Raw genomic sequence first — 21826 nt, 5'->3', positions numbered from 1 at the left:
AAATAAGATTAAACGAATACACGCCAAAACTACCTTTCTTTGGCTTGTTGCTATGGAGAACCTGCCGTTGCTATGGAGATAAAGAATTATGCAATATTCAGTGATGTGCTAGGGAGACCATAGTATTTTAAAATTTGTATCTTATTTATCATAAATAACCGTTCATTTGATTTTTCCGTAAACTTTTTACATTTTTTCTCATTTTATACATCAAAAAGCCCATTTTTGTTGCTAGGCAACAGATTCGATTTTCAAAAGAGCCCATGGATTTGACTTCAAATTCTAAAAGAGAAATACCTCTGCTTTTATGTGAGATACATGCAACAATTGTATTAATCTGGCCATTTTTAAAATTTGGCCTTGAATATTGCCAAAATCACGAAAAATGCTGAATCAGCAAAACTTGTAAAACATGTGTACCTTCCAATGTCTACCACAGAACTGACTAAGGACCTAAATATTTTTTATTACATTATCTGGACACAATAAATGTGTATCTTTATTACACCCATAAGTAAGAATTATTCTCTTGGTATTTGCGAGTTATTTTAAGCCTCAAAGATAGGTGATTTTTTTGTCCTTCAACACTGAAAAATCCGCCGGTTGCTAAGGAAATTTCTTTGGCCGGGTTTCCATGGTTACCATGACTCAAAACATTTTTCATTTTACATACATTGTTCATACTTCAAAATAAATCTATGAGTGAAAAATCATCAAATTCTGAGAACCCTCATATATCACCCTTTGTCTGATTTTTATGTGGACTGGTACTTAAAGAGAAAGACTAAAATCGTTTACTTTTGGTTACAGTGTTTGTTTTTTTAAACTCACAAACTGAAATAAAATAAGATAAAATTAATGAATCTGTACCAAACAATTGATCCCTTAAAATTAATTAGGTTCCAAAGTTGTTTATTAATTTGAATATTTAAAAAAAATGATTAAAATGCCAGCTTTTAATGCACAGTCTATAGAGCTACCAGGTAAGCAAGATCAGCGAAACATTTTAGCGCAATTTGACGTCATTTTAATTGTGACGTTATTGTGACGGCAGTCAAGGGTATTGTGACGTGCCTGAGTCGACGCTGCGTTAAAACGTATGCGCAGATCAAGTAGATCGGGCCTCGTTAAATTTATCATCCATGCAAGTTTGGTTAATTAGGACTTGTATAGTCACTTTAGAAAGGAACTGCTCCAAAAACTTTTACATCTGAGTGATCTGACACCTAGATATTGAAGATCAATATCAGCATCTGTAGCAAGTCCAACTTTAGATGCATAATGCATGCAAATTTACTCCAGGTAGGGCAAATAATGACTTTAGACTGAACCAGGTCAGATCAGCATACAAAGCAAGCTAGGTAGTGTGTATCCTTTTATGTATCATCCATGCTAGTTTGGTCAATATAGGGCTTCTATACTAGTTATGTGGAAATGAGACCTGTTCCAAAAATTCAACATACCGTATATACTCGCCTATAAGTCGGTCCGCCTATAAGTCTAATGTATTTTTAAGGTTATTTTGAATGGGTTTGCCATTGACCCGCTTATAAGTCAGTGCACCTTTTTGCCAGAATCAGATGACAATTTCAAATAAATGCTCTGATGTTTTAACCTGGTTTCTATTAATATTTTTTGAAATGAGGGTCGATTTTTAACTTTACGTTATTGAAAAAATAAATATTTAATGCCCAATAAGATTAAAAAATAAAATTATTAAATACATGTACTATATAAATACTTATAATTTATGTGTAATCTTAGTCGAATACAAACATGATATAATCAATCTCGACTTTGTTCACAGATAACTGTTGAAAATATTATAGAATACTACTTTTTTGCGGTCCAGAAAAAAACCAGTCTTTATGACACAGACTTTTGGACTAAAATTCAACTCCCAAAACACCGACTTATAGGCGAGTATATACGGTACACAAAAAAATTCAAAATGCTTCAAAAATATTTTAACCTGCTCTAAAAAACATAGGTAATCAGAGATTACAGAGCTCACCTCAACGTGTGTTGTCTTTAAGTAAGGCAAATTAAGTCACACAATTAACCAACAAAAAGTATACATCCAAAAATGCAAAATTTATGCAATTTTGATACTTTGGAATAGACCTATATAAAAACTAAAAACCAGTTCTTCATCATGAAAATGTAATTAAAATCCAGCATCTGAAGAAAGATTGAGAGTTTTCATCCCTTGATGCATCATTTGTGCAACTGGTTTATATAAGCCTTATAGTTTCTTGGTGATAGACTTGCACCCATAACTTTTACGAGGTCTATTATCTGGAAAATGTATGTCGAATTCAGCATCTGAAGCAAGTCCATTAGTGTGCATCCTAAGATGTATCATCCATGCAAGTTTGGTCAACATAGGGCTTAAAGTTACTTGCAAATGAAACCTGTATAAAAAAATTAACCTTTCCACTAATCCAGAAAATGTAGGTCAGATTCAGCATCCGAAGCCAGCCTAGTAGAATGCACCCTTAGATAAACCATCCATGCAAGTTTGGTCATTATAGGGCTCAAAGTTACTTGGAAATGAATCCTGCACCATAAACTTTAACCTGTTTACTCGTCCAGAAAATGTAGGTCAGATTCAGCATCCGAAGCAAGTCTGGTAGTATGCATCCTAAGATGTACCATCCATGCAATTTAGTCATTATAGGGTTCATAGTACACTGTACCTTGAAAATGAAACCTTCACCAAAAACTTTAACCTGTTCACTCAACCGGAAAATGTAGGTCAGATTCAGCATCCGAAGCAAGGCTGGTAGTATGCATCCTAAGATGTATCATCCATGTAAGTTTGGTCATTATATGTCTCATAGTAACTTGGAAATGAATCCTGCACCAAAAACTTTAACCTGTTAACTCAACCGGAAAATGTAGGTCAGTTTCAGCATCCGAAGCAAGTCTAGTAGAATACATCCTAAGATGTACCATCCATGCAAGTTTGGTCATTATAGGGCTCAAAGTATCTTCAAAATGAAACCTTCACCAAAAACCTAAACCTGTTCACTCAACCGGAAAATGTAGGTCAGATTCAGCATCCGAAGCAAGGCTGGTAGTATGCATCCTAAGATGTATCATCCATGTAAGTTTGGTCATTATATGTCTCATAGTAACTTGGAAATGAAACCTGCACCAAAAACTTTAACCTGTTCACTCAACCGGAAAATGTAGGTCAGATTCAGCATCCGAAGCAAGTCTAGTAGAATACATCCTAAGATGTACCATCCATGCAAGTTTGGTCATTATAGGGCTCGAAGTATCTTCGAAATGAAACCTTCACCAAAAACTTTAACCTGTTCACTCAACCGGAAAATGTAGGTCAGATTCAGCATCCAAAGCAAGGCTGGTAGTATGCATCCTAAGATGTATCATCCATGTAAGTTTGGTCAACATAGGGCTTATAGTTACTCGGAAATGAGACCTACACCAAAAACTGCACCAAAAATGTTAACCTGCACCAAAAACATTAACCTGGTCATTCCTTTGCTGAAATTGCGGCATCTGAAACTTTGACTGGTACAATGAAACACACTAGCAACATCTTCCATGCATGTCTAATCAATATAGGACATAGAAGTACTTAAAAAGAAAACTGCTCCAAAAAACTTAACCTTAACCCGGGACGCCGACGCCGAGGGTATCACATAAGCTCCCCCCAACTTCGTTGAGGTGAGCTAACAATCACTTGGTCAATCTTTAGCTGAAATTGCAGCCTCTGAAACCTTACCTGGTACAATGAATGACACTATAAGCATCTTTCATGCACCTTTTTTGAATGTATGGCATAGAATCGAAGTACTTAAAAAGGAATCTGCTCCAAAAACGTCAACCTGGACACCAACACTGACACCCAGGGAATTACATAATTAAGCTCCCCTAACTTTGCTGAGGTGGGGTAAAAATGAAGAAGACAAAGTGAGAATTTCTTTAATAAAAAAGAAAAAATCTCTGAGGTTGACAATCAGTAATATTCTTTACATATTACTTGAACATCACAAAAGCATATTAATAAAACATGATTTTAAAAAAGAAAGAAATGCTATCCACAATTTCCCCTTCACCTGTTGAATGCATACATTTATGTACTTTCAGTATCACCCTAGCTCTTCTCTTTACCATCACAAAGACTCCATTATTATGGCATACACAGTAATCGTGTCTATTAACAAAGGAAGCTATAAACAGCACCAAGTGTCTAGTGGTAAACATTCCACCATCTAAAGGTCAGACATGTTCTTTATAATATATATATATTTCCAAAAGTCATTTTTATCTTTAATAGCAAGTTACAGTAAGGTTATTTTGGAATCACCATCCTCAAGTATCTTGCACAAATGTCTGGTAAGGCACCTCAGTTTTTGTGAACAAACTTGCTAAGATATCAATATCTATCTTAGCAAGTTTATTCACAAAAATTGAGGTGCCTTACCAGACATTTGTGCAAGATACCTGAGGATGGAGATTTCAAAATAACTTTACTGGAAATTGAGTTGACAATGTCATTATCTTTTATGTACCAGGCATAACTTGAATATGACATTTTGAAAACATTGTTGAAATAGCAAGATGATGATAATCATTAATATATTTCTAAGGGGTGTTAAGAAAGTTCATTCCAGCATGAAATACTATCAAAAATTTCAAAGTAGTGCTTAACTAAAGAGATGAATTTTCAAGTCTGAAAAAATCACAAGAGTGTGCTTTTGATTCATAGCAATTCATTTCATGTAAGAAATTATAAGATTTTTCTTCCATATGATAATACATATAACATCTTTAAAGCACCCGAATGATAGAAATGCTGGTCATTTTGAGTGAAAATAAAGGATAATTTACTTTGTTTCTTCATATCTTATCTTGCATCAGACAAGCTGATGAGTGTAGGTGTAAGAACGATAGACCACTTTTTAAAAGAACAGGTGTGTCATTTTGAAATTTTTCACAGCTTTGGTAATTTTTGCATAGTATTTGAAAGGCTGTATTGATCTGTGTACTTAATATATGTCACAAATATGCGTCATCTCTATTTTTTCTAAACAGACTTCATCTGTTTCAATACCTGCCCTCCCTTTACTGATTCAACGAAAGACAGTTAGAACCTTATCAGTAGCAAGAATGGACTCTGTAAACATGAAATATCACAAATTGTAAATATCTTCTCATCGTAATTCTTTTCGAAAATAAAAGAAAAATGTGGAACGAACTTTCTTAACACCCTTTATATATTACCAACAGAAACAACACATATATACTTAAGGAACATGTATTCTGACCTTAAGCTACCTACGGGCAAATGTGATAACAGCTAACATTGCATTTACAAACATATTTACATTTAATTCATTTCATCAAAAGCATCAACCCTTTTTGTATGAAAAAAAAAATAGAAAAGATCCAGACTAGCTGGACATCTGAGAATAATTCAATATTTATGAAATTTGATACTCCTCCAAAAACCGACTTTAATTTTTTTTTTTTTAATAAAACAAGAAATAGCTGTAGTTTATCATTTAAAAGAACCGATTGCTGAGGAGGGGTGGAGTCATCACAGATTTCGTGCAAATTACCCTACATGTAAATTTCCAAATAAGCAGTAATTCATACCTGAAATATTATAAAGTCATCTCAGATATTTATATACATTAAAAGGTCTCCTGTTTTGATTTATAATCATTAATCAAAATCCTCACACCTTTCCCAACATTGAAATACAAATGTCATTGAAGCTTTACAGATTCTGCACTATTTAAAATTATCACATCTTCAGTACCTGAACAGAAACTGTACATTGTTTGTTTATACATGTACAATTAGACATGTAACAAGCTTAACCGAATACAAATTATTCTAAATTTTCAAAATAAATGTCTTGGCACCACATTAACTTTAGATCTAACTCCATTAAGGCTCAGAGAAAAAGTGGGAGAGGTTCTACCAAAATTACATTAACTTGTTTAAAACAGGTCAAATGACTTACAGCCAAAAAGAAAAAAAATCAATTAACATCAGCAGATAAATATATACAAGTATATAAAACATCTATTCAATTAATGACCCAAAAAAAGATAAACCTGATAGGGTTGGGGTCATAGGACATTATATTGTGGAGCATGAATATGGAAACACTTAACAAAGATATGAAACTGAAACTACAAAGAAAAAAAAAATATTCCCAATAAAAATACCTGTCTTTAATGCTTTCCTTTCTAACATTTTTTTTTCTCAAATAAAGCACTATACATTTATGCAGTGGCAAACCAACTTAGTTTGAGATATCTCCGTTATTTGAGATATTGGTGTTACAGAAAACAAGGAATAGCTGTAATTAAAATCACAAAACTGGTAAAACTATTATGAAATTTCAATCATTAAATCCTATTTAAAATACGAATTTGATACCAATAAAATTTAATTTTTGTCATAATGGTTTTGCCGGCAATAAAACAAAAAGGTTATCAAATACAGTATTAAAGGTATATTGGAATCATATCAAATGTTTTGGTGAATAAAGTTGCATTCCAATATCACTTAATTGCAATTTGTAAATCAAAACTTGCATAGATGATGAAGTCTCAAACAGTAGATTATATAATACTGCCCAAAAAAAAAAAATCATTTGGTTAGTGTCATAATAACTGACCAAAAAGAAAGATTTTTTGCTTAATAGTACATTATAATTAGAAAAATATCACCTTGTCCTCTTAAAAAAAAGCCAGGAATTTATAAACAGACTAAATTGGTAACATTTCAGAAGACAGTAAACAAATTTATTTTCTCCTGTACAACTTGGTAACTTTGGCTTGGGTCACTTAATGTAAAAGTTGGGGAATTTTTCTGGGCATAATTTATGTTCAGACAAGATAAAAATTTCCTGCCATACACAACCCAATAGGACAACCATAAGGTTAACAAGAATGTCACTTTTGAAATTTGTTTGTTATAAGTGATATGGTTAAGCATATATCATTCATTTAGACAAAATCAATAAATGTATTTGTAGTGAGACAACAACTTGGCTTGCCCACACTCGAGTAGCTCAATGCACAGAGCTTCTCCTTCATAATATGTAAGGCCATTCCAAGTTTTTTTTATGTTTAGCGTCTGCGTGCGCCTTGGTTTTTGACACCCCTTATGAGAAAAAACACACAACAACAGGAGTCCTGAAATTGATAAATTTAGTCGAAACTTTTGAATTTTGTAAATTTCTCCAAATAATTCTGTACATTAAGTTATATTAGGTATATTGTAAGCATTTAATCCTTTGTTTTTGCTTAAGAATAGAAATTTCTTCTATTAAAGCAGTTTAGTTAGATCAATCATTTGAAGGACGTCATTTTTATGACTTTTAAGCGTGTGTTTTATGTTTTGGCTTGTGTGTTTTTTGCGAAAAGGTAGGTAGGTTTTTGAAAGATTGGTGGACACTAAACAGAGAAAATACTTGGAATGGCCTAATCAACTAAAACATGGCAAACAGACTGACATTTACAGACCTTTGAGACTAATAAGCACCAAACACATTCTAAAACAAATATTTCAGAATAAAAAGATTGTTCTTATTACAGCAAGCACAATCTTGAATGCACCACTGTCCAAGACTAAAAAATGAATATGGGAACAACTCATAAGAAACCATTACCTAGAGATAAAATCACAATCGCAGGAAAATGAAATTAAAATGACATGTTCTCTTACATGGAATGATTAAAACTAAATGAAAAGTTCACTTCAACAAAAATTATAATTTATACATAATTTTATGACACAAAAACAATCAGATGTGTTATTCAATTACTGTTAGTAACATATTTCAAGGTCAAAGTTCAATTCATACTGGTATGGCAAAAAATAATAACAGCCCAAATTTTTAGATGTTGAACAAAACATATAGGAATAGATACCCTGCTATTTGCCCTATATTAATGACTAAAAAGTCGTAAACATAACCGGTAATACTTTTGGTAATGTAAGTAAAGTCACTGGTTTTATCAAGATTATAACTTCACTCAAACACATGTACAATTAAACTGGAAAATCTTCTTATATTCTAATTACTTCTTTCAATAATGCCACAAGGTAATAATTTACACAACAAATATAATGTAGATATATTAATTTATTAAATTTCTATTATTTAAAGAAAGAAAAAGAAAAGTATTTTGGTTTTGAATCGTCTAGGTCACAAAGGATGGGCAAAGTCAGCAAACATCCAATTATTTTGTGATTTTTTTTTCTAACTACCTGGTACATGTATCTACTTTTAGGTACTCATGATTGAGATACCACAAGTTATTCCAAAACAAGCTATTAAATTATTCTAATGAAATTCTTTACAGATTTTCTGCCAATATCATTAACAATAAATTATATCATTTACTTGTAGCATGTTTTAAATGTTATATATGGAGATTAAGCAGTTGAAAAACTGAGCTGGTTTTAAAACACATAACTTTTAATTTTTTTTAAATAAATTAGATGATTGTTATGAAATGAGTTCCTTCTTTATCTCACTCACAATTTAAATGAATTGAAAGTAGAATGGGGATACTATAAATAGTTGATGCCAAAAATACACAATTCATGGTTAAAAATACTTCAACACAAAAATGAAAGATTTAACACCCTCAGATTCTTCTACTAAATGTGGCACAATTCTGTGTATGACTACCATTGTAAATCAAAAAGCACATTGTACAGCTTTGATATGACTAATTTTGCATGCTGTCGGGCCAACATAATATAAAACATTAATGAAGGCCACAACTAATATTAGGTAAATGCACAACAGATCACTTAAAATAGTAATCATATTTGAAACTCATGTAGTTTTTATGATATTTTTAAAAACTACTCACAAATATTTTCAATACAGAAGTAAAAAGAAAAACCTAACACTAGCCAATATCATTTATCATTTCAATGATACCATTAAAGGTCAAAATATCATATTAGTATATAAACCCGTCAGTAACAAACAAAATGTAATTTATCGAGAAAGGTTTCCCATATTAATGATGAAAGTCACCGGTGTTCAGTCGGGGTCGGGGTCTGTCTCCGAAGATCATCCTCTCGTCATTCGTAATGCTTCTGGCCAAGGCTTGCATGGAAGCCGCCATTTCCTCAGGGTCTGAAGGCGCAGGCTGAAAAAAAAAACATGAAATGCTAAGGTTACTCTACTACATGTATATAAACTACAAATGTAAATGATAGTGGATTGATATTTTCAATTTTTCTTTAAAAGAGGAATAAAAGAAATGCCTAATAAAAGATTGGTAGAAATCTATCCAATGCACTGAAAAACAAACATCAATACTTACTTGAAAAGTGGCAACTGCTAAGTAAAAAAAGTTGTTTGTTTTGCCTCTAGCTAGACTTAACTCACACTTTCTGCTTCACCCAGTATATCACATGTATTTTATGTATGTATGTTTATTCCTAACCTCTTGAACCATTTATATGTTTTATAGTGATTAAACTGAAGCAGTCCTAAATATTTAGACACAGTGACAACTATGACCTACATCTTCATCACTCTCCTCCCCTGAGTCTTTGTTGGCCATCATCCCCCACCTGGGCACCATAATGGGGACGGAGGAGGAGTACTGGAGGGGTCTCTTCTGAAAATGACCGGTCCTGTTAGAACTCACGCTGCTGCTCTTTCTCTCATCTGGTATACATAAAAAAAAATTACTCCAATATCCATAAAATGTTTTCTGATTCTGGAAGTTCATGTTGTCTCCATTACTTCACTGCCCAGACCATTACTTCACTGCCCAGACAAGTCTATACTATTACAAATATAGGTATCATTTTTATAATCAATTATGGCATCTACAGTGTACATGGGATTTGGCCCTTATTAAACCTACCTAAAATCCAAGAGGTATCAGTCTCTACCTACCAGGTTAATATAATGAATTTTTTTTAAATATATGTTATCATTATCTTCAATATTGAAATGTACATGTATTTGCCTGTATTTACCTGTTTGGAAGCTTTCTATATAAATCTCACCTGTTCCTTCTTCTTCCTCCTCCTCCTCTGATGAGTAGAAAGGTTCATCTTGACCTTGACCTTCATCCTCCAGCAAAAACATCACTGTGTGACAGACAAAATGAAATATACATGTTTATTTATATTCAACATTCATATAAACAAGTACAGTAAAACACACTTATAATGACTGCCACAATATAATTTAAAGCATGGGGAATGAAAATCACATTGCTAAAGAATCGATTCATTATATGTTTTTACTATAAGCATGTTTAACTGTATTAGTTATCAGGCAAATATTTCCTTTATTTGGCAGCTCAACCTTCTTCTTTGGTTCAATTTGTATGGAATGTGAACAATGTGTCATTCAAGCTTTACATTTCTTGCAAATCAAAATAAATTATTTTTAAAAATACTCAGCAGCAACTTAAATCAGAAATTTAAATTTCTTTCCATCTAATTGGACACATGGATATGCATAAAGTTAGGTAAAATTAACAGGACATAATTAACCTAATTTTAGTGACGATCTTTCAATGTAAAATGCCTGTCAATATCTAGTTTTTACATTACATACATATTATACATTACCATCGGAGTCTGGAGTCTGCTCGTACTCATCCACTGAGTGGAGGCGCTTGTTTGGAGTTGATTTTACTCTTGTCAATGATGGTTTCTATAATGACCAAGAGTTAGACTAAATCATGAAAATCCTTGTTGAAAAATAAATGTTTTATCTTCAAAAGTTTTCTGGTGATGTGAGAGAGGTATGCATAAATAATTATTAATTAGTAGAACAAAAGCTGACCATGCAAATAAGGTATAAAAATAAACTACTGGACATTTTACAATGCAAGAAATTAAAGAGCTCCAATTTTATTTTACGAAACTGTACATGGTAACCTTTGTGAATTTTACCAAGTAAAATTTATGACAAATCAAATTAGTCTGCATTGGTGTGCATTAGGATTTAACTTTATATTCCCTTATGACTTTAATATCTAATCTAGGATAAAGATTTACAGACGAAAAACATCAAATAGAAGGCTGACAACAAAAAATAAGCTAACACAGACCTTGGAAGACTTTGTCATGACAGGTGACAGGTTTGGCAACTCTGAAAAATAAATATCATACAATGAATTACAACAACTTTGTTCAAATTAAAATGATCAGTGGCGGATTTAAGGGGGGGCGCACCCGGCGCGCGCCCCCCCTAAAATTGTCAAAGTTAGCGTAAATCAAATATGTCTACTTGGTAGAATTCATTTTTACCCTTCAAAATCTCTAGAATCCAGGAGCTTCCGGGGGCTTCGCCCCCTCGGCCCCCACCAGGGCTTTGGTAGACCTCATTTTAACCCTTCAAAATCTCTAGAATCCAGGAGCTTCCGGGGGCTTCACCAGGGCTTTGCCCTGGCCCCACTGGGGGCCTCACGGCGGCCCCAGACCCCTTGCCTAATTTTGGCGCCCCCCCTAACTCCAAATCCTGGATCCGCGCCTGATGATGCATTCAATGTATAAGATAAAACGTCTCACTATGTTTGAGCATATACAGAATTTTCAGATGTAAATTGAGGAATAATGTATTGAAATATAGGAAAATTTCAGAACTACCAGTATTCCACACTATACAACTAGAATCAATTTACATGTACAAATCAAAGCTATTAAACTAATACAAGATATTAACCCTACCATTTTTCTCTGGAACAGAGGTTTCCATCTGCTTCTCTGCTTGCAACAAGAGACTGTTCAAAAATAACAGAAACATGAACATATATCTATTCAGCTGAGGTGATTAAAATGTTTATATGTTTTAAAGAGGATCTTCTAATAAACTTTAAATATTGAAATGTTTACAAACTTAATCATTTTCTTCTTTTCTGTCTGAACACTTGATTGTAATGCCTGGAATTTTGCTCTCTGGTCCTCCTCAAATTCCCTACAAATGGAATGTCACATCAGTTTTAAAAATCAAAATCCTAACAAGCTCAAGTACTTTCAAGTTTAAAGTATGCTTTATTCAATCTTACTTAGTTTGTTACTTGAAATTTACAAGAGTTGCCTCAGATAAAATGTGAACATTTTCAACGTTGTTTCACTTTTACAGTATTAAAAAGATAACAATGTGCATGATGATGTTGCAATTTTATAATATTGTGTCAAGACAAAAATATCATTATATTACACAAACAATGTGCATAAATGAATAATATGGGCAGGTAGATATATTAAACAAAATATTTAAAAAGGTCTTGTTCTTTTAAGACAACCCTCATACATACAATGTATTTAAATACATCAGATGAAAAATTGAGATAAACAGCTGGGGCCCGTTTTACAAAAGAACTTATGAAGACCAAAAACTTAAGACTGTTGTAAAATTTTGCAAAATTAATATTTCTCTTTCAAATTGTTTGTGTAAAATATCTTACCACATTCCTTTTAAAAGGTTTAAAATAACTTTTGATATAATGTTAATTAACAAGAGGCCCATGGGCCACATCGCTCACCTGAGAAGCTTTGACCATTCTGTTCTTTACCAGATTTCCCCCTTGTTATACATAATGCATCCCCACCCTACCCCACTGATCATAATTTAGACATTTTGAAATCTAAACTACCCCATGATCCTTCCATGGGCACATATGTTTCAGCTTTTTTGGCCCAGTGGTTCCTGAGAAGAAGATTTTCAAAGATTTTTCCTATATATTTCTATGTAAAACTTCGATTCCCTATAATGGCCCCGCCCTTCCCCCGGGGGTCATGATTCCTACAATTTAGAATTTACACTACCCCAGAATGCTTCCACATAAGCTTCACTTTTTCTGGCCCAGTGGTTCTTGAGAAGAAGATTTTCAAAGATTTTTCCTATATATTTCTATATAAAACTTTGATTTCCCATTGTGACCCCGCCCTTCCCCTGGGGGTCATGATGTGAACAATTTAGAATCTACACAATACCAGGATGCTTCCACATAAGTTTCAGCTTTTCTGGCCCAGTGGTTCTTGAGAAGAAGATTTTCGAAGATTTTTCCTTTATATTTCTATATAAAACTTTGATTCCCCATTGTGGCCCCGCCCTTCTTCCAGGGGCCATGATTTGAACAATTTAGAATCTACACTACCCCACAATGCTTCCACATCAGTTTCAGCTTTACTGGCCCAGTGGTTCTTGAGAAGAAGATTTTTAAATGACCCAACCCTATTTTTGTCTTTTCTTGATTATCTCCCCTTGCGAGGGGATATGTCCCTTCATTTTAAGAATTTAAATTCCCCTTCACCCAAGAATGCTTTGTACCAAGTTTGGTCAATATTGGCCCAGTAGTTCTTGAGAAGAAGTCTAAAATGTGAAAAGTTTACAGACGGACAGACAGACGGACGGACGACGGACAAAATGTGATCAGAAAAGCTCACTTGAGCCTTCGGCTCAGGTGAGCTAAAAAGTCATATGAAGAATTAAATTTGGTCTTAAGTCGTAAGTCCTTTTGTAAAATGGGGCCCTGGTAACTGATAAAATACATTCAACAACAGGATGTTTTTTAGTGTAACTTAAGACTTCTTATAACTCGATTGCCTCCCCACTTAATACCTTATTCTCTTCTCCATTTCTTCCTCCTCCTGTAGGAGGAAGCTGTTGACTTGGTCCTGAATATGTGTCAGTTCCACTTGTAGAGATTCATAGTTTTTTGAAGAGGGGTCTACAAAAATAAAATCAGATTTAATCACGTATAAAATTCTTCTAGCACTTTATTCCTTGGCTCGGATCTCAGATGAGCTATAAAAGTATTAGGACATTCTGATTTGAAGAAATCATTAGCTTTGATCGTTTAACTATAGACCTTAATATAATGTAATATAATGTAACTCAAACATGGACCCTGAACAATACCTGGCATGTCATGACTAGAGATTGTAATGCTCTGCCCATGGAGGACTATGTTGAAAACTTTGGAAAATTCTGGAGATTGCATTAACCTCTCACTAATATGCTGATCACTCTGAAAAATGAAATATGCTTTACTGATATCTGTAAACACATTTATTTGCAATGTACCTTTCAAATCTTCTTTTTCCCTTTGAAGTGACTGAGCAATAGTTTATTTACAGTCAAACCTTGTTTATCTTGAACTTAACGACGTTGGCTCCTGATATTTAAAGTCTTAAACTTTTTTTTGTCAGGTATATTTTTAGTTTCTACACACATAGCTTAATCAAAAATCATATCAAAAAATGGGGGTCAATATGCTTCTCTTGGCACTACAGTACATTTATTATGACCTTTTTGCACTAAATTTGTGTCTTTATCAAAAATTACATCTGGACATTTTCTCTCCAATATTTTTATCCAAATAAAGAATGAAACAAAATAAACTATAAGTCTATTACGAAAAAGTTTAAAATTGTTTCGCATAATAAATAATTTGACCTTTCTGCACTCACAAAATGTGATTTTTCTGACATTGAAGATTTAATAAGCAAGAAAATTATTTTTAAGTCTTAAACTTTTGCTAAATTTAAGCAGATAGGTCACAGTTATCTTAAATATTCAGAAAATAATATCAAAAGTGGGGGTATATGATGTAAATTTTTAGATATTACTAAAAATGTGTCAATTTTATGCTAAAACTGGTTCAATTTTCCCCTGGACTTTCAGAATGTATTTACTATATTTGTTATAATTCTTCGAAAGAATTCATAAGAAATTATATAATAGAATATTTCAGAACAAGCATAACACATTTCTCTGCAAAAAATAGCTTTGTGTGCAACCAGCATGGAAAAATAGGAATCTAAATTTAACAGTACTGTATATACTTCAAAAGGGAAAAAAAATGATAATTTTCTTCTAAAAACCTTCCGCCACAAAATATAGTTCCTGGCTTAATCGTACTTGAATGGAATTTAATTGCAGTTTTTGCAATTGAGATACAGTGGAGCCTCATTTATCCGGACGCTTTGATTCCCAGTCAATTTGTCCGGATATGTGAAGCGTCCGGATACCTGAATCACCAGTTAAACAAGACAAAATAATGTTTAAAAAATCCGTTCCGATGAAAAATCGTCCAGATACTGAAGCATCCGGATATCTGGCGTCCGGATATCTGAAGGTCCACTGTAGTTTAATTTGTATTGTAGAATCTAAATTCAATGTTAAAACTTTAAAATGATGCAGAATTATAGAAATAAAGGTCCAGACCAAAATCGACTCAAAAGCACAGGATCGAATGTCCTTAAAAGGACCAAGAAAAAATTTCGAGATAGATTTATGGGTTAAAGTTATTGATGGTGAAATACTTAAAAGATTTTCAGGTCACTTTATTATACCCTTGAGCTGGTCTGGTTAAACTAACCTGCAGCTGGGGGGAGAGAAGCACCACACTGGTCCCCTGTCTTGTGGCGTGTGTCTCAACACCACAGTTCAAGCACCGGTTCACAATCCACTCCCCTACAGCATGTTTATGAACAAGGTAGGTGTGTTCCTATAATAAATAAAATGTGGGAAAAAATTATACTTTTTTAAAAAGAAAAACATGTTTAATACAGCTAGCTTATGCATGATTTTGACCATTGATATCAACCCAGGGTAGCTCAGTTGTAGAGCATCTAATTTGTGATGTTGGGGTCCCTGGTTTGATTCCAATCCATACATTTTCTATTTTCCTGTTACAGATTTGGTGCCATTGACCACCCCTAAACTCTGAGGCTAAAGCCTTGCCAAGGGCAAACAAGAATTTGGGATGTGTCTTCGAAGGCAAAGACTTCTCAGATTGGATAATCCATATTATGCTTGAACTAAAGATGTGCTTTTGATAAACTCTTACATTAAATTCCACAGAGAACGTTCCCCTTTGGGATTAAGAACTGAGTTTCTATATAAATACATGTAAAACAGTCTATGAAGTTACTATTATAGTATAATACTGAGTCTTACTTTCTTCACTTCAGCATCTGTAGCTTGACCCAGATTTTGTGAGAAGAACTCATATTTAGTCTTCCATAAATCTATAAAAAAGTACCATAACAACTTAAAACTTTGAGAAAATTGATCTTGTTATAGGAGTGGGATATTAATCTTATTAAAAATGGCTAATGCTGAACTAACTTTTCATTATCATATGTATAATTAGATTCACCTCAAATGTCTTGCTTTAGTTTAAATTTAATGTTTTTAATATGCATCATGTGCACAGTACTGCCACAGTGAATGATATACATGGACATAAGATCCCTCCATTCAAAATTATAATAAAAGATTTCCTCTAACTTTGTCTGCAGAAGAAATGTGTCATAAACAGGATCAAAAGAGTTACATACAGGTTCATCTATGACAAGAAATAAAAAATTAAGTTCAAAAAGTATGTTCCAAACATGTTCTACTATAACTCACTGGATCACAGAGTTACCTTTCTTTTGTTCTAAAAGCTTTCAGTTCCAATAAAATGACTAGATTGATTATGCAATATACTAAATGCCAATATCATCATTTTTATTCAATAACACAAGTTATGAACCAAAATTGAATATGTCTTGGCTTTTTTTTTATTACATGTACACATCAATTTTCCTCTGGGTCTTCTGCCCAAGTTAATTTCTGATATAAAGTCATGATATTCAATGCATGAGTCATTATAGCCATTTATAAAACATGCAAACATCAGCATATTCATAATATAGCCTCAGTGATTTTCCTCTAAGATTTGCTGATGACATTAAATAATGTTAATCTCTAAATAATAATTTACAATCCAGTTCATCTACTCTTGTTCAAATAAAATGTTTACCCTCATTCTGTTGAAAACTTGGTTTTGTCTTGCAGAAAATCTTGATATTCAGACATAAACAGGTATAAGACATCTGAAATAAAACAAAAAAACGTCAAGTTTAATAGCATTTAAAAATCAAGGAATTGTAGTTTACCTGCCCTGTTCTTTGTTTTACCTTGTCACCAAGGGGCCTCCCCGGGCACCAAAATATCAGCTGATTACACTGCAAAACTTAGGTAACTTCTGCGCTCTATCACATAGCCTTAGAGCCTATTACATCATCATGTCACGGGAACAATTTAACATGAATATCATTGGTATATTAAAAATACTGCATACACAAAACTTCATCATTGTTTATATTTTGCATCACCAAGAATTAGATTAATTGTGGACTGTTCAATCATTTGCCAATGGATAATCGGTCATTCAAAAATCGCCGCATACAAAAACAAAACACTGATTTCAAGGTTAAAAAAGATAGTCCTAAATTACGATTACATATGAAAAAAATAAAATACATACATTTCAAATGAAATTAATCTAAAACTCCTGCTCAATTTTGCGGCAGAATAACTGGGGGTTAGTGGGTCAGCTTGCAGAAATAAAAACAACAGAACAAAAGTTATTTTTAGAAACAATTTTTTTTTAGCTAGGTCGTACGCAGTATCTTTCGTTCTCGAAAGCAAAGTCGCTGCAAGACAAAATCATGAATTTATTTTAAAAAAAGAAAAGAAAAGGAAATAAAAACAGTTCTTGTAAAAAAAGAAATGACCAAAACTAAGCAAAAAAAAAAAAACAACAACAAACATATAAACAAACAAACCAAGGGCAAACATTTTCGTTTGGAAAGGGGGAGGGGGTGTTACCTTTACCAACCTTTAAAACACATCCCTTAGTGGCCCTTCCTTTACGCTATTCTGGGGGGGGGGATTCCACCCCGGTAAAAAAGAAATTCAACCTTAGAAGTTTTTTACACGCAAATAAAAAAGACCCACCAACAACAAAAAAGTAAAAATCATTTCCCAAAAAATTGCTTCGTTTAGTACATACATTAATAACTCTGCAAATATGGATATAACGAACAATATTCATGATCAAAAGTCTTATAACAATACAAAATTGGAACAGAGCAAACACGAATCTCCAACATCAGAAATGGAATCAGGTGCCACAGAGGAGTGAGCATCCCCTACCGAACGGTCACACCCACCGTTTGTTTCTTGTTGTGATCGGGAAATAGCCGAAAAATCCGTCGACAGTTCAGTGTGTATAACAAAAGTCATTCAGGACTAAATGTTAAATTTTGTATCATTGTATCGACCATAGAACCTACGAAATGATGAATGTGATTTTATGATATACTGCTGATATTCTTGTTTCATCAACTTGTTTGTCAATAATTTACCTTGTTTTAGAAATGTTTATACGTAGAGCATACTCTCGCGTATCGAATCGAATGAAAGATATAAACCCCGTATGCAGGTGATGAAGCCCCTGAGAAGAAAATTTGGGATTTTTTTTTTCTATACATGTATTTTCCTACTTGGAAAATCTCATCCCCTGTATCCTCTAATCTCCGGGCCATCGATTAAAAAAAAAAATAATAAAATAAAATAAAAAAAAAACGTGAATCCGCCTTACTCAAGGTTCTCTCAGTAAATCATCACAGCCTTGAACTGCTACTGGCAATTTTTCAAAAGACATTTTCCTATGTATAAGCTTCAATTCTTATTGCGGCCTTAAAATGATTTTCCCTATATACAAGTTAAACTTTGATTCATCTTTTGACTCTGTTTCCATTCCCGGGGTATTTAAATCTAACATATACAAAAAGCTTTTATCTACCAAAGCATTCCATAGTACCCTTTACACAAGACTTAAATTACCCATGACAAAAGAAAAAAACAAAACAAAACAAAAAACAAAAAAACAAAAAAAACTCAGCAAATTCATTTCTTGAGATGCCCAAAAGGCACTGATGAAAATTATTTTCCGTGAGATACTAGCTTCCTTTGATTGTTTTCGTGCCTTTTTTGGAATGAGAAGATCCTACAATGGCTGAAATCTAGGGAATTTTGTGATGACAAATCTCTGTAAACTTTTCTTTTTTTTTTTTTTTTTTTTTTTTTTTAATTTTATTGATTTCTGTGTACTTATTTGCAACAACGTGCAAGTACAAAAAGACACCGGGGACTTAAATTTGAAATTCTTTTGCCCCAAACATGTTTTCATAAAAGTCTGGTAAAACATGAACATATAACCAAAGGAAAGACCATAAATATGATAACAAATGTTTAATTTGCACTGAAAAAAAGTTCAGCAGATTTCCGCTGTCAAAAATAAAATCAATTATTGAACAAATCTCATCCAGTTAACGAAAGTTTGCTCTGTTTGAAATTGGCGCCGATTCTGTATATAGTTGCGATTTTTGTTTTCAGACAACACATTTATAAACTTCTGTTGTTCATATTTGCGATGTAAAAACTTTTCATAAGCTTTAATTGAAGCAAAATGACATTATTGTCGTCCTGCACGATTTATTTATTATATAATGCTATATATTCGATTGTACAGAAATATTTCTTCTGAAACAATTTTCAAGTTTTATTTTGGTTTCACTAACCATAAGGGTTTAAATTACATAAATTAATCATAATAACACATTTTAACAACAAAATAATTTTGCCGCTCATATTGCTTTAACGAAGTCGTTATTTTTCATTTAAAAGAAAAGCATCAAAATTATGTCAATGAGCCATGCTAGGTTGGGGGTTAGAGAAATTATCAGATGATGTTCTTGTAAGGTAATCGCTGTAGACAATTGTTGACACAGTTCGTGTTGTCTGCGAGCTTTATTCTTAGGGGAGTTTTGTGGAATTCACACAGTAATTGAATTTCAAGTCCTCACATATGAGACACGCTGAGGAATATTGATTTTGTTTTCAAACACTGATCCATCATCATTTTCAGCTGAATTCTCTGATGAAAAACAATTTATTATTATCATTTTTTTCTTTGAAACTTCAAAATATCTTTAATGAGTGCGTGTAGAGCTTTATTATTGATCCTGTAGATTTACTCATTTCACAGGAATTCTTTTAATCCAGAGAAAATTTGTTTTTACCGTAATTATTAGAATCAGATTTTTTTATCAAACCTGTCCTTTATGGAAACCCTATCATTATCAATGATTGCTAAGTTCTATCAATTTTATGAAAAAAAAGTCTTACGACTTTTCAACTTCATACAAAACCATTCCCCACGATAAATTAAAGTCCAGGCTTTTTGATATCATTGACAGCTGCTTTTTCAATAAAAAATGGAACTCGTAAATTTATTTGGTCATTGGTCATTTGCAAAATTATTTAGTTAAAACACACTCTGATTGCACACACAAGTACTCTGAAGTTGACATAAAAAAAAGATGCTCGAGTTTCTGATTGACAATATCTATGTGGTTTTTGGGGACCAGGTCTTCCAACAATCTGTTGGAATTCCCATGGGTACCAATTGCGATCCGTTATTAGCAGACCTACTTTTGTATTCATATTTGTGCAAATTTGTGCAAATCGTATGCGTGAAAAGAAGAAAACACTTGCTGTGGCCTTAAACTCGACATTTAGATATATCGACGACATATTGTCCATTAACAATGGTAATTTCCATTCCTATGTCGATACGATATATCCTTGTGAGCTTGAGATAGAAGATACCACAGAGTCTGACACATCTGTTTCATACTTGGATATTTTACTTGAAAAAGACGCTAATAGTAATCTAACAACCAAGCTTTATGATAAAAGTAATGACTTTAACTTTTCTATCGTCAACTTCCCTTACCTATGCAGCAATATACCTTCATCACCTGCATACGGAGTTTACATATCTCAGTTGATTCGATACGCACGAGGTAAATTATTGACAAACAAGTTGATGAAACAAGACTATCAGCAGTCTCGTTTAAAGTCATCATTTTGTAAGTTCTATGGTCGATACAATGACCTTGTCAGCAAATACAATTTATCATTGAGTCAAATGCTGACTGACATTTTTCATACTAATTGTTAGTCCATTATTTATACACTGAATTGAGACGGATTTTTCCGTTATTTCTTGGTCATAACAAGGAGCACAAGGTGGGTGTGTCCAGTCGGCAGGGGATGCTCACTCACCCATGGCACCTGATCCTACCTCTGATGTTTTGAAGGTCCGTTTTTGCTCTGTTCCTATTTTGTATTGTTTTATCCACTTTGATATTGAATACTGTTCGTTATCTTCATTTCCTTTCTTTTACTTAGTGCACGCTTTTGATGTTCAATAAATTATCTAAGATATTATTTATATATCATATTATTTGTCGTTTATGACAAAGCCAATATTTTTTTTGACGGTGTAATTTAAATTATTACCTCTTTGAAAAATGTTTTTGGATATAAGTTGTCCATAGAAAAAAGATTTAAAAAAAATCTATAGATCTGTATTTATAAAGTTAGATCGGTATATAGTTGCGATTTTTCTTTTCAGACAATACATTACAAAACGAATCTGTTCAATTCCAGTTTCCTTTTCATGTTAACGCAAAGTCACTTTCAACAGGATCAACTTTTTTGTAACACTAGATTTTTAAGAATAAGAAGTACCTATACTTTAGAAATAATGTAAAATGCTATCATCATTTTTATAGATAAATCTTATAATTAACGTTCTTTCTTTCTTTTTCTTTTTTTTTTTTTTTTTGATTTTTCGAATCTGCTACTGATTAAAAAAATAATTTAAAAAATAACGAAAATCCCTCGGGAGTGGGATGTGAATAAGGGGGAAGTCAAGGGGTTCCTGTCCTCAAGCACCTGTAGTTCAAAGCTCAGAGATGCCAACACCATGGATTTGTCATTCGTTGTTTTCAGTCTTTGACGCAGAATTACGAATGGCGAGTCGTATGCATCAATGACACTTTCTGCCAGTAAAGATTTATTGCGTTAGAAAAAGATCGTTCGTTTTGGTGACAAAATGCATAAATTAGAATTTAGATTTTTTCC

The 21826-nt window shown here is 33.0% G+C and overlaps 1 protein-coding gene across 2 annotated transcripts; it reads right to left on the bottom strand.

Moving 5' to 3' along the window:
- Positions 1 to 3940: 3940 nt before the first annotated feature.
- LOC134247625 (uncharacterized) lies at positions 3941 to 17435 on the bottom strand. 2 transcript variants are annotated; one of them, XM_062729955.1, is made up of 13 exons: positions 17313 to 17435; positions 16806 to 16878; positions 15956 to 16026; positions 15375 to 15503; positions 13913 to 14021; positions 13613 to 13721; positions 11885 to 11962; positions 11716 to 11768; positions 11097 to 11137; positions 10612 to 10696; positions 10039 to 10122; positions 9546 to 9691; positions 3941 to 9164 (listed from the first exon to the last, which is right to left on the bottom strand). In XM_062729955.1, the coding sequence occupies exons 2-13, from the start codon at positions 16876 to 16878 to the stop codon at positions 9033 to 9035; spliced, it is 1110 nt and encodes a 369-aa protein (XP_062585939.1). In that variant the 5' UTR covers positions 17313 to 17435; the 3' UTR covers positions 3941 to 9032. The 2 variants fall into 2 exon arrangements, with proteins under 2 accessions (XP_062585939.1, XP_062585940.1); XM_062729956.1 differs by lacking the exon at positions 17313 to 17435 and adding an exon at positions 16963 to 17103.
- Between the last annotated feature and the right edge of the window lie 4391 nt (positions 17436 to 21826).

This window comes from Saccostrea cucullata, unplaced genomic scaffold (assembly GCF_032062105.1).
Source record: "Saccostrea cucullata isolate Sc308-1 unplaced genomic scaffold, CSIRO_AGI_Scuc_v1 ctg143, whole genome shotgun sequence".
Classification (NCBI taxonomy): domain Eukaryota; kingdom Metazoa; phylum Mollusca; class Bivalvia; order Ostreida; family Ostreidae; genus Saccostrea; species Saccostrea cuccullata.
The sequence above is the reverse complement of the archived record's forward strand: the minus strand, read 5'-3'. Positions and strand labels throughout refer to the sequence as shown.